General features: G+C 42.3%; 1 protein-coding gene across 1 annotated transcript in view; it reads left to right on the forward strand.

The window, feature by feature from the left end:
• Positions 1-7,797: 7,797 nt before the first annotated feature.
• LOC137404331 (uncharacterized) overlaps positions 7,798-14,369 on the forward strand; it is a 52,874-nt gene continuing 46,302 nt past the window's right edge. Inside the window, exons 1-2 of the mRNA XM_068090524.1 lie at positions 7,798-7,935; positions 8,482-8,646. Coding sequence (XP_067946625.1) covers positions 7,881-7,935; positions 8,482-8,646 — 220 coding nt within the window. The 5' untranslated portion in view covers positions 7,798-7,880. The remainder of the gene's footprint in view (positions 7,936-8,481; positions 8,647-14,369) is intronic.

Here is a 14,369-nt window from a genome sequence, read left to right on the forward strand (position 1 = left end):
TACTAAATTTCTACAGCGAAAAGGTTAGTACATTTTAGTCAATGTTTTATTGTTTATGAACTGCCACACATCTACTACTTAAAAACGTTGGATTTGCCACTGTTCATGATAGTAAGCATGTTCATTACCTTCCGCAGCTGACTTACTTTCACCTTTTTTCAGCTACAAGTACTACAGAACTACAGCTACTACATAACTTGCATTGGCACTCCGAGCGTTGCAATAGGCAACGGTGAGAAGAAAGCGAGCAGCGTATATTACAAAAAAGCACACCATCTCATTCACTTTTAGAAATGCTTGAAGCAGTACAATCCCTCCCAAAAAGCCTACTGGCCAAACGCAAGAACAGATTGGTTCCCGTAAAGAAAGAGACCGAATTCGCAAAGCAGCAGCTAGACAAGCAAAAACTGCAGAGCAAACACAGCTACGCCTACAACAAAACAGAATAGCTACTGCATCTGCTAGAAGTGCAGAAACTGCAGAGCAAACACAGCTACGCCTACAACGAAACAGAATAGCAGCTGCTAGAAGAGCAGAAACCGCCGAACAAACACAGGTACATCGAGAACAGGCCAGAATAGATGCTGCAGCTGCTAGAAGTGCAGAGACTGCTGAGCCGACTCAGCAGCGACTCAAACGGCTCAGAGCAGCCGCTACATCGGCCAGACGTGCAGAAACCTCCGATCAGGTGCAGCGGCGACAAGAACATGATGCAGCAGCTACAACAGCTGCTCGGCGAGCTGAATTTTTAGAGCAGATGAAACGGCGACAACAGCAAGATGCACTAACTACAGCAGCTGTTACCAGGCGCCGTGTATGGGCAGAAAACATCGCACTTGACTACAGTTCTGCTACACAGTATAGGGCTGAATTTTCTATGGGACGATTGTCCAAAAATGCTCCAGATGTAATGCCTTATGATGGAAAGGCGAGAGGCTATATATGTAGTTTATACAGTAAATTTTATTGACAATAAATTTAATCAACACAACCACGTTACTGCTACACATTTTATATATATGCCATGTCAAAACACAGGCTATAGACGAAGAACTGGTGAGTCATGATTAGTGTTTTAAGCATGTAGAAGTCTCAATTCAATAAATGCTGGCAATAGCTTAGCAGCTCAAAAGCCTAATATTTTCTACAATTTCTTGAAATATATAAAACTTTTCAATACTACCAGTTTGAAGAACTTCAGTTTGCCTGGCAATGTCAATTTCATTATTAGTTCTGTACAGAATTAGGACAACTCCGATTTGAGTGCTTCGAGATTGATGCATTGTAGATTACCTGTAGAACACATTGCACATTTCCATTGGTCTCTCCAACATTATTGACATGCACGACTGCATATGTGTATGCAGTCTGATCAGCACAAAAATTTCAGTAGATTGCATATTTGGAGTTGTTTTACAGTTGTGTTGTCGGTTCCTGAACACGGGTAATGCAGCTACTAGTTTTATACCGGTATATACTACCATTGATACATCAATTGCCCCACAACCAAATCTCAAACATTGCCCCACTCTTGGGTTGGCAGGTCTGTATACAGCCCCAATGTGGTGGGATAGCTGTAGGTGTGCAACCCAATGTGGGCTGTATATTATTGGTGCAACGTGCGATATTGAAGACTATATTTAAATACATGTAAATATTGAAGAATATTTTGCGCGCATCATAATGCATAAGTTGAGTAAGAGAATAACAACTCGCAATTGAGTTACTCTGCTCCTAGACTATAAACTGGCTTGTCAATCTTGGTCAGATCTAAAAAAGATAACGATTTGTGAGTTTCTAGCCCGCAGTTCCCAACTCGGTTTGAAAACTGTCTAACTGTGTTGGCGATTATATGTAATCAGTAATACCATGGACGTAATGGATTTATTTAATAGAAATATAACTGCTTTGTAGCTAGACTAATATTTTCTGAAAAGTCAGGTTCCAATATGTATTTAATAGAAATATAACTGTTTAGTAGCTAGGCTAATAATTGCTGAAAAGTCAGGTTCAAATTTGTATTGTGTTGGATCCTGCGACCAACACGTAGAGGCGACTAGGTCGGCTTACTCTACCGGTCTGCATTCACTCTTCACAGGGGCTGTGTAAGGGTTGCCCGTGACCAACACGCGGAGGCGACTAGGTCGACTTACACCACCGGTCCACATCAACCACCTTACAACAGGAATTGCTCCCTGAGTGGTACTATACTAGTTCGACAAGGTCGACCTGAGGTCGACGGGGTCGACAGTGTTTCTGTGGCTTTACTCCCAAAGCACAGTCCATAGACTGAGTCTTGGAGTAAAGTAAGTGCTCGGTGTGGTTCTGCTATTGCGCAAGTAACAGAAGAGTATGGTTCCAGATGCAAGGCATATATTGAACAACGTAAATGAGCAGAGGCTCTGCCTTAAATACAGCTGAATATGCAATTAAGGTAGCAAGGGCCAGCCTCCTTTAGGGGCGTGGTTACATAAATGAAAAAGAGAATACAACTCCAAATGATATAAAGAAAAAAGGAGATGGCAACATACGTTTCCATCACACACGCCGCCCCTATAGACAACCATCGGCTATATAAAACAAACCAAAAAGAAAACAAAAATAGAATAATATGAGAGAACACCAACTAACTAAAACATACCAAGAAAAATAGGGATAAACAATGTCTTTCGGTCGCATCTTCTATGGGGTCGACATTTGGTTCGCCAGGTCTTCTAGACGGCGAGCCGTCCGTCTGAGATTGGAGGCCTCTTCCCGCAGGACGTCCACCATGACTCGGGGTCGAATATCCCCCAGTCGGCTCTGGACGCTTCCGACCGTGGTTAGTTTCCTGGGAGCTGGGATCGGCCGTTCTACCTTGAGCGGACTACACCACTTTTTCTTCGGGGGAGAGGGAAAGGGCGCCTGGGTCCCTCTTCGCACAGGCGGCTTCGCTTTAACTGGCCCGTAGGGTGTGGGTTTCTCGAATGCCGGGGGGTTAGTCAGTTGGACCTTCTGGCTCCATGCGGGGTAGCTAGTGCGGTCGACTTCATAAATAGTGATGCCCTTTCCGCCGTGGGCTTTTCGTGTCTCCACATCTCTGATTCGTGACTGATGTTTCGCGATAGTGTCTCGGGAAGTGGAATTCCTCCCACATTTACAAAAAAATCTAGTGAAATGCTGCGCGATATGTATCCGGCGCCGTCGGGGGGTAGACAATAGCTGCTGACACAGTGGGCAGTTGACACCATTTTCCCAGCATAATCTTAAGATCTTCCTGGCCGTCTCTTCAGAGATCCACTTGGTCGGCAGGTGGGAGAGTGGAGAGGAATCCTCTTTCACTGAGTCTGACTCCGTGTCATCCAGGGTTTCGTTTGGAGCTGGGTGGAGCTCCAGTGGAATGATCAATTCGGATAATAGCGGCAAGGCTCCGATGATTGGAGAAGCCTTCTTTACTGTCTCTTTCGTTACTTCCATAGTTAGAGGAGGTGCAGATGTATATGCTTCGAGTTGACAGCAAGCAATGAGCGCGCTCTCTCTGGTGTCCAAGATGGCCGCCCTCTGACCTTGACCTCTGGTGGCTTCTCCTGATTGGACGGCGCTGGTATCATAGTCGGCTAAATACGCAGGAGGCTTTCTTATTCGTTGGGGCCGTGATGTGTTCCCAGCCCCGGTGTTACTAGTCTGGGCTCCTATATTTTCCGTGGTTCTTGCCTCCTCGGTCGTCAATCCGCAGCCAGGGTCGGGGTCAGTCCTCGAGTTAGGGTTGCGTTCCCCTGGAGAGACCAAGGAATCTTCGCCGGGAAACCGAAGTGATTCCAATCGTCCCGGCGATTGGAGTATTGGTAACTCCATTAGTCGGCTAGGCAGGAGTGATTCTAGAATAACGGCATCCGGATTATTGTTTCCTCGTGAGACTCGTCTCCGGGGGTGACCTCTCATGTTAGGACGTCGGGCAGGCTCGACTTCAACTGGGGCTCGTCCTTGTTGCACCGGACTAGGGCGACAGAGCCTTAACCTTCCTTCAGCTTGTGTGGATCGCTGTCCATACCTTTCTATTTCGTAAGTATGATTTTCGTGACTCCTTAGTACGCGATAGGGTCCCACATACTTGGCCGCTAATTTTGGATTTTCCCCTTTTCTCCGCCGCTTGCTTAGTAACCATACAAGGTCACCCTCATTGAATAGCGGTGGCTCTCTCACATCGGTTGACACAATTTCCTTCTGTCTATCTCGGAGGAGAGTATGGGCTTGCATCAACCGGTCGTGAACAGTCTGGACATACTCGTGTATGCTTGTAAATGATTCCAGCCTGTTTCCATACAGCAACTGGTCAGGAAGACGAAGCTCTCGACCCAACATCAAGTAATTGGGTGTTTCCTTAGTGGCGGAGTGCGGTAAACCTCGCAACGTCCGCATGATTTGTGGCAGTAACTGATCCCAATCTTCTTGTCCTCTGCCCAGTAAGAGGGCTCGTAGGGAGTCACCCAGTACACGATTATTTCTTTCAACCACACCATTCCCTTTGGGGTGGTACGGAGTGGTCCTAGATTTGTCGACTCCCCACAAGTCACATAGCTCTTGGAATAAAGAGGACTCGAATTGGCTCCCCTGGTCGGTGTGGATAATTTCGGGCAGACCGAAGTAGCTGAATATTCTCTCGTCCAAGACCTGAGCTACCGACGGATGGGTTGCGCCTCTGGAAGGAGGGGGATCTCGTGCTGTACCAGGGTGGTACGCCCCACGTCCTCGCTTCCTTGGCTGAATACATCCGCATAACGGACCAAAAGGTCTTCCATCCTTCGGTGCTCGGTAGGGGACGAGCAATGTGGCGCCGCCTGTTGGAGCAAGTCCAGCATGTGGGGAGGTACGCTGGAAGCAGAAGGGGGAGGTTCCTTAGAAATCTCGGCCTCTCCTCTCGCTGTCCAGGGGACCCCTATTTCGTCCGGCCCGACTCCAGTGTTATGTCCCACGACCGTCCCTGCCGTCACGCTGACTGGATGGTCGGTGGGATTCATGCAGCGGATGGCCACTCTCCCCTTCTTACCGGGTTGATGTAGGCTGGCGGCCACCATGTAACCGTTTCTTATTCCCTCGATTAACCCGACTGGTTGATAGGATGAGGACGTGAGACGTCCGGCAACCAGGACCTCAGTTCGAGGGGGAAGCGTTGTGGCTCGCATTATTTGAACTCTACTTGTCAGAGGTCGACCCTCTCGGTCAGTGCAAGTCAACTTCTGCCCATTTAACACCAACGTGGGTTGCTGAAAGTTCATCTCACAGTGGTGGTCGACCAAGAAGGGCATGCTCAGGATGGCGTCCTCCTTCAAGGCACACACCACGAGAGATACAGTAACCTGGACACTCCTGACTCTGACTGGGAGAGTGATGAGTCCGTGAAACTGCAGCCGGGTACCATCTGCCATTCGTCCATAGTCTTCCCGAACCTCTAATTGGCTTTTGACATCCTTGGGTAAGCGCTCAAAGACATGTCGTCCCAACAGATTAGAGGTGCATCCGGTGTCCACGAGAAACTGGACGGGCTGACCTCCGATGCGATCTGGCAAGAAATAGCTGCTATTATGCGGCTTCCATGATTCGTCTCCGTGAGTTCGTCTGGCTTTGCTCATTCTCTGGGGGCCTTTTTTGGAAGGCCGAGACGGCTTTGGCCAGACGTACGTTTCTTCCTTGGCTTCTGAGGGTGGGAGACCTGCACACTCAGGTAAGGGTTGATACTGGTTATGCAAGAGGACCGGTGGCGAGCAGGGGGAAGCCTGTGTCGCCTAGTCCGTCGTGGCCGTTGCCACTGGCCTTGCAGGGGTATATTCGATCCACAGTCAGTACTTCCCCCTACTGCAGTGGATGGGAACCGTTTCCCGACCTCGTGGCTTCAGGTGGTCGTCCTTGGGAGACTTGAGGGCACCGGCGTTGGGTGTGCCCTGTCTGGCCGCAACCCCAACAATTCGGTCCCCTTTTCTCCACTCCCCGTTGTCCCAACAGATTTCCTTCCCTTAGTCCATCCGCTAATCCTTTTATAGCCATCAGGACGTCATTCAGGGTGGCTGATGGGGGATCCGAGTGAACGGGGGCGACTGTAGCAGGGGTAGCCTCCTCCTCCTCCACTGTCATTATTATGGGTCGGGCACCAAGCCGAGGAAGAGAGGGCTGAATTTGCAGGAACTCATTCCCTGCCTGCACTGCTTCAGGGATAACCTGTTAAACTGATATAGCAGCCTGGCTGCCAAGCTCTGGGCCTTCATTGCCAAAAGATGGCGTTGGAGGGGCGTGTTTCCCAGGGTCAGGGAAAACGCATCCATGGCCATACTGGATTGGTAGGAGTCTGGAAGGTCAGCGTATGCTATCTTCACCAGACGCTCCATTTCTGTTGCGTGTTCTTGGAGGCTCGTCTTTGGTTCCCTCTTGAGATGGAGCCTACTCTTAGCCTTTCTCGGGGAGAGCCCGTACTTTGTGCGTAAAGCCGAGAAGATGGAGGCAGGCGAGTCTCCTCGACTACAGCTTCTGGCTCCCTCCTTCAATGTCTCACGCAGGTGGAGGAGAGTGGCCTTCTCACTCCACTCATTAGCTTCCGCAACCTCCTCGAACTGGGAGATGAACAACTCTACATCTTCACTCCCATCGAACTTCGGTGGCTTGAAGCTAGCTTCCTTCTTAGGTATTTGTAAGGCTCTAGTAATAGCCTCTGTCAGTTGACCAATCTGGTCGACATGGTGTAACTCTGCCTCAGCCAGATCTCTGGTAGCACTCCGTCGGCTGCTTGGCATGGTTACAAGGGTTATCTTAGAAGTCCGTGGTCAAATCCCACTGCTGCCACCAGTGTGTTGGATCCTGCGACCAACACATAGAGGCGACTAGGTCGGCTTACTCTACCGGTCTGCATTCACTCTTCACAGGGGCTGTGTAAGGGTTGCCCGTGGCCAACACGCGGAGGCGACTAGGTCGACTTACACCACCGGTCCACATCAACCACCTTACAACAGGAATTGCTCCCTGAGTGGTACTATACTAGTTCGACAAGGTCGACCTGAGGTCGACGGGGTCGACAGTGTTTCTGTGGCTTTACTCCCAAAGCACAGTCCATAGACTGAGTCTTGGAGTAAAGTAAGTGCTCGGTGTGGTTCTGCTATTGCGCAAGTAACAGAAGAGTATGGTTCCAGATGCAAGGCATATATTGAACAACGTAAATGAGCCGAGGCTCTGCCTTAAATACAGCTGAATATGCAAATAAGGTAGCAAGGGCCAGCCTCCTTTAGGGGCGTGGTTACATAAATGAAAAAGAGAATACAACTCCAAATGATATAAAGGAAAAAGGAGATGGCAACATACGTTTCCATCACAGTATTGTAATTAGAAGAAAAAGTAAAACAGTTTTGTGGGCAAGCCAAAACCTGCTGTAGTCATACAAAATAACCGTTTTGCAGTGTAGTACATACGTAATAGTTTGTAATAATATTATCAATGTACAAGCTCTATTCAAAAGTATACTAAAAACCATTTACAACAACAGCCTACTACAACTACTCAGTGCAACTAGCATTAGCAGTTTTGTAGTTGCGTAGAAACGACCTTATTAACGCACAGTTATATTGTATGCGCCGAAATTAATTTACGTGTACATTCCGCAACCGATTTAGGAATTGCGGCTAGAAACTCACAAATCGTTATTTTTTTTAGATCTGGCCGTCAATCTTAGGCCACACAATACCAAAACTCGTATGACATCGCAGGAACGACAGTTTTTATTCGCCATCACTTGGGCGCTGAAGCGTGACTACGGGCAAGTCGAGTCGTTAACGCGACCTACCTAGCATCAACTACATGTAGTAGAAAATAGCGATAGTAAGTCCCTGTTCGTGCACATGAAGTGTCAAACAATATAAAAAATGAAACATAACAGAGTAATTGTTACATTTTTGATTATCTTAACAGTCACAAAGGGTAAGTAGATTTTCGTTGGTCATTTGTTATATTTTGCTACCAACTTGCATTGGAGATACAGTGAGTCCGTACAGCCCTGCGGGTAGGTGGAGTACTCACACGCAATGCTTTTGATGTAAATATGTGATTTACTATTAAGTGGTTACGACTCCAAGAGGTAAATAGATGTATTATCTGGTCACGAGTTTCAAAAAGTATGTACCGTAGATATATTTACTGGCTTCTGTTGAAAAATGCTTCCAAACTGTACTCAGCTTTGCAGCTTAGCAGAGCTTTAATTTTTCACCCGGCTATCATTCTTGCAAAAGGGCTAAAGATTATGCCTTTTTACTCTAAGAATTTGTGTTCTATATATATACATGTATATATATATATATATATATATATATATATATATATATATATATATATATATATATATATATACATATATGAAGATGCGCATCCGGCATACAAAGAGTCTTAGATTGTTGTTGAAGGAAATTTGTGATTATGAGACCGATCTGTCTCCAAATTTTTGTCATAAACGTTTTTTATTTCTTAAAGGAATCAATGGAGGAATAAGGTGCTATGTGTGTGATACCACCAAAGCTGATAACTATGACCCACAGATTTGTGATGATCCTTTTTTGGAGAGCCGAGGAGCTGTGATCGAGCAGGACTGTGCTGCTTGCACCAAGGAGAGAACCTACACATCAGGGGTCATGTTTAGTAAGTCACAGAGTGATTACATGCTCGTCCTTGATATTTGTAGTTAAGTACAGTAAGCACTCATACAGCGTAAATAAATTCGGTCTCGGAACGTTTACGTTATAGGGAGTTTACGTTATTAGAACAGTGAAATACAGGTGAAGTGCCTAATCTGTACCAAGATCTTTCCAAACTCACCCCTTTGTCCATGCAAAAAGGAAAAACTTGACGTATCACTTTTAATTTTTAGGCTGTACCATAACTGCAGTATTTTTAGTTTGAAGCGACAACTTTTCTCCTTTTCATGGTTAATCTCACTGATTTTATAGACATCGATTGCATTTATTTTACAGTAAATTGATTTGGACTGCACATTTTCGTCGTTCATTTGCAGGGTTTCGCTTATTTTGTCTAAACAGCAACCTGCAGAAGAAACGGCAAAGTGAAACTGATAACAAGTATTTGATACATCTACAATAGGGCAAAATGACAAAATGTTTTTACTATAAAAAGTGGTTCAACTTGTTTGTTGTCTGCCTATACCCAGGTGTCAAGGTTAGGATAAAAGAGAGTTTTTAACAACAATCCAAATCGTGACATTCAGATTAGTAGACCCATGGAGTAACACCTGCACCAATCGAATACTTTTGTATTTATGAATGATTGCGCAGCTATCCTATTTTGTCGACCCATTTGACGATTTATTTTGACGAACTAGAATGTCGCGAAAGTTGTATATATAATATAGATATAACGCTATACACACGTCATTTGTTTTTCTGTGCGGCAAGATGGACTAACATTCATTCAGATCGAATTTGAGAGTTCTCCTGACTTGACACTTTACTTTATATGGAATTTTTTACGCAGTGCGAAGCAAAAGCTTCACATAAATTTTTTATGTTATCTGGAATTTATGTTATAGAAGGTATATGTTATAGGATGTACTCGTTATAGGAGGTATATGTTATAGGAGGTATACGTTATAGAAGGTATAAGTTATAGGAGGTATATGTTATAGGAGGTATACGTTATAGGAGGTATACGTTATAGAAGGTATAAGTTATAGGAGGTATACGTTATAGGAGGAATACGTTATAGAAGGTATACGTTATAGAAGGTATACGTTATAGGAGGTATAAGTTATAGGAGGTATACGTTATAGGAGGTATACGTTATAGGAGGTATACGTTATAGGCGGTATATGTTATAGGAGGTATACGTTATTGTGGAATCCCACGACCAAACACGAGCGAAGCAATTGTTTGGGAGATTTATGATAAATGCATATGTGCACACAACTCACGAAAATTATTCATCAATACCGTTGCAAACCCTTGTACCGAAATCTCATCAACAAATTTAACCATTTTTCAATGGTGTCGTTTAAATATAATAATGATACAAAACACATATAAACCTATTTAACTATGTTACCAAGTCTTACTTATTTGTAGACACTGTCCTAAACCTTACCCATCTGATCGCATTATACACAACTAGACAGATTAATTTGGCCAAAAATCGCATTAAAAAATTTGAAAACCTTTTTTTAATCAAAATTAAAACCGGCCAACGATATGCCAATAAAGCTGTGCGGCAGATAGTAGAACTATTAAGCAGTGCGCATTTCACGAAAAGAATGTGCTCATTTCACCAGTCTATCGCATTGTCGAATTGCCGAAGGTCTTTAATATTTTTCCGTTTTTAATATCTTGCAAAAATATTTAATTATAAGAATAGTTATTTGATTTTATAAAATTATTATAAGATTTAATTATAAGAATAATTATTCGAATTTATTTATCCCAAGGTTTCTGTAATAAACGTAGACCGTTTGAGGCGTAGACCGATTTACAGGTACGAAATTGTGGTACACAGTTTATTAGCCTATGGTTTTTTTATCCAATTACCGAAGGTTTCATTAAATTATCTATAACGTTAGCCAAAATTTTTTACATGTTATGTACAAGCTAGGGCCGAACTACAGAGCCCCTTTATGACGAGAACATTTTTTTCTTTTGCTCCAGTTTGCAGAAAACTTTTCTTTTCAGTTAAGCTTTCTGTTAAAGAATAGAGAAAGCATAATATTATTATGCTTTATTATTCATCTTGAGGTGTTGACTGATGTTCTAAAAAAAGAATCAAGGAGATTGACCAACCAGAAGCTGAGATATAGCCAGCCAAACACAGGTCTACCAAAAAACAAAAGTGTTTTGGTCATCATCAATATATGACGTATAAAATCGACTTGTGTGTCATTGGTCAATTAAGCCAACTAATGCGCTCTCCTATAACAATCACGGCGTTTTAATTGGTTTAATCCCTGGAAGTATAGAACAATCAAATTGGGCCTAACAATCATCGCTCCTAGAATTCCGAACCAGTCCCTCTGACGTGTAGATTAGTTTTAGCATAAAATAATTACACGCATCTATTATTTCGCAACATTTCGCTATCTTGCTAGTTCAGCTCAGTTTTGTTGTTCTCCTACTTAGCTTCCCTATTCAGACTCATCTTTAGCGTTGTTCAGATTTTTTAACTATAGCCAATAAATAGAATCAATTAAATCATTCATCAATCTCGGTTATCATTTGGAATTTTCTACAAATTATATTAGTTACATCATTTATTCTATACGCAGTTATATTATTATTTTGTATAATATGCATTATGAATATTATATAAATCATAAAAAAATAATCATAGATAAGATAATAGATCAATAGAAAAATCAAAGCAAAAGTTATCGTTTTCTTTTCTTATAGCAAGAGCAGCACGGTCAAGTTAGTCTTTTTAAGATTATGGCTGTAGTGAACTTCCAGTCTGTTAATAGTGGCGATAATCATGAAAATCAACTGAATGCTGCAGTAGATACACAGTAGAAAAATGATGAAGGAACAAAAAGTCCCATTCCTATTTCTTATTCTAAACAAACTGCAATCGCGGATATCGCATATAGACTATACACGCGCCGTTCGTTGAACAGATGATCTTCGGAGCTTATCCGTGGAGATCGAGTTAAAATTTGAAGCACAATAGTTAAAATCTGCTCATCCGCTTTAAAAAATCATGGCGAGGGGTTGTGGGCAAATGCCTTTACCACACATTGTTTGGATGATTTTCCTGAGAAACCAGAGCTAGTATGTAAATTATTTACTATCGCGAGAAGCGTTTCACATCTCGTAACCAAAACAATCATTATAAGTAACGGCGGTAAGGGTGCGCAACTCCGGCACATGACCAATAAGTCGATTTTATACGTCACAGTTTTCGGTATTTTCGAAGGGTTTTCCTCTGATTCTTTATAAGGTAGACCTGTGTTTGGCTGTCTATATCTCAGCTTCTAGGGGGTCAATCTCCTTGATTCTTTTTTTAGAACATCAGTCAACACCTCAAGATAACTAATAAAGCATAATAATATTATGCTTTCTCTATTCTTTAAAGATCGCTATCAAAACCATTCTATAATTCAACACAACCATCTTTCAAACTGTGTATATTACACAGCAGCTTGCCATTTTACTTCTAATATTGCATTTCAGAGTTATAATAAACATATTTTCTTTTTGCTGTTGTTAAATTACATACATTACATTAGGTTAGGCCTACAGCTTTAATTAATATTTATTTTATTGTTGTAAAACATAGGTCTGAGATAGTAGTCTCTGTCAATTCCTGCTGACAACTACTTTTTCAACAACCAGCACTACCCTTTCTTTTTTCAATTATCACTTATTCCATTATCAGGTCAGGCTGTATAACAGGAGAATTTCTAGTATGTATAATGGATGATACACAGCGTTCCCATGATTCGAATTGGTTCTGAGTTGCATGCTGCTCAAGAATTCCGCACCCTACCATTTCAACGATTCAGAGTTGCTCTATAGATTTCTCCAGGATTTACGATGTATTCCTCAAAACAAAATGTGTCGAAGTAGACTCTTTTTCCGGTCATAAATACTTTTATATTCTCGCTAGTCAACTAGTTGTACTTAAAAAATTGTTATTTTGTTATCCTCGTACAAGCATCCTTAGCATAAAAATTTTAATGTAAAGGCAAAAAGTCGAGAAGCGACAGTATCGAGTAGCAGTTGAACGTTTTTGTAGCTGAGACCCGCGTGGTTGTGTGCTTGAATTTGCTTACCTTTACTGGGGAGAGCTTATTCGAGTCTTGGCATTCCGGATCGATCAGCAGTGAGCGTTTTTTATGACGTTGAAGTACTCTTACTTTGATCCTTGGAATGCTTTTGAACAAATTCAGCCAAATAGTGGTGAATGCATTTAAATTTTACCATTTCTATGATTCTGTGTGGAAGCAACTCTGAACTCATTCGAAGCATTAAAATGCAGTGATACTCTGTTTGATTTTAGCTGATTTCTGTTGCAACTAGTTTTATGATATATGGAGTATAGGAGTATAGGAGTATACATGGAGGCGATATATGGAGTATAGGCGATCATTTAAGCAATAATGCAAACATACATACTTCATAATACATACAGTACATACATACTTACTCAGTACATACATACTTACTCAGTACATTCATACTTGATAATACAAGCAAAGTGCTCTACATGTATTTTTCTTATTCTTATTGGCTATTTTTCTATTGGTTACGCAGGCCTTGATGCACTAGTTATAGGCTGTCAAGGACAGACAGCTTTGAGTGGATATGGGTTACTGCCCGGCAGCGTGTGTCATTGTTATGGGAGCAATAAAAGCAGTCTAAAGCCGTGGTCAAACAATGGCCGAACCGACTTAGATTTGGTTCGGTTCCGAGGTTGTTTCGGTTCGGCTAAGCTACATGTCCCACGGCATCCGAAGTCACTTCGCTTCTTAGATACCATATGCATGGGTACAAGACACTGTTTCATTCTAGTTTTTATGTATTTGAGCTAAATATTTTTATTGTAAACAACAACAACAAAACTTTGAAGAACAATTATTAATTATAATTACGCAGCAGACTTATCAGAAGATCGTTTAGCTGCTCAAAAAAAATTACTCGTTACAGATATTTTGCCAACCCTTCCTATCAACAAAATTACATTTTTTGGTAACCTATGAACGTTTTTCTATGCTGAGTACTTTACGAACAAAAACAGTATTCATCACAATACTGTGGTTTTACATAAATAAATCAGTCAACGATTCTTCATCAGGATGAGTATCACACATTACTTCTATTCTACATGAAAGAAAACCACACCCATTTTCTTACATTTATGCAAAGATTAATTGCAACATCTTACATGTTTTCAACACTATCACAAGCTACATCGTGTCTGGGTAAAGCCCGGCAAAATCATTTTCCAATGTATCATCATATGACAATGGATGACGTCTTTTAATTACCCATTTTACTTATTTACCAACAACTTCCATATAGTTTTGTGAGCTCTCATTTCATTCAAAATGAAGGACCAAATATGGTAAATGATGCCATCTTTTCTATGTAGTCTGGGTGAGCCTTGTCGTAAATTGCTTCATGTTGTTTAATTAACGAGATAAAAAGATCATGTAATTTCTTTTTTAATTTTGCTCACAGACCTAAGGAAAAATGTGACGCGTGCTCGCTAGAATTTTAACTAGCCTATATGAGCAGGGGTTCGGCCACGAAATTTCGAGTACGACTGAAATGGTTAGTTTCGGCCAGAAATGTCTTCGGCCGAACAGTTTACAATTGACACCGACATCATTTAGTTCGTTTCAGCTCTCGTGTGACCACCCCTATAAA

This window comes from Watersipora subatra, chromosome 9, assembly GCF_963576615.1.
Source record: "Watersipora subatra chromosome 9, tzWatSuba1.1, whole genome shotgun sequence".
NCBI lineage: Eukaryota > Metazoa > Bryozoa > Gymnolaemata > Cheilostomatida > Watersiporidae > Watersipora > Watersipora subatra.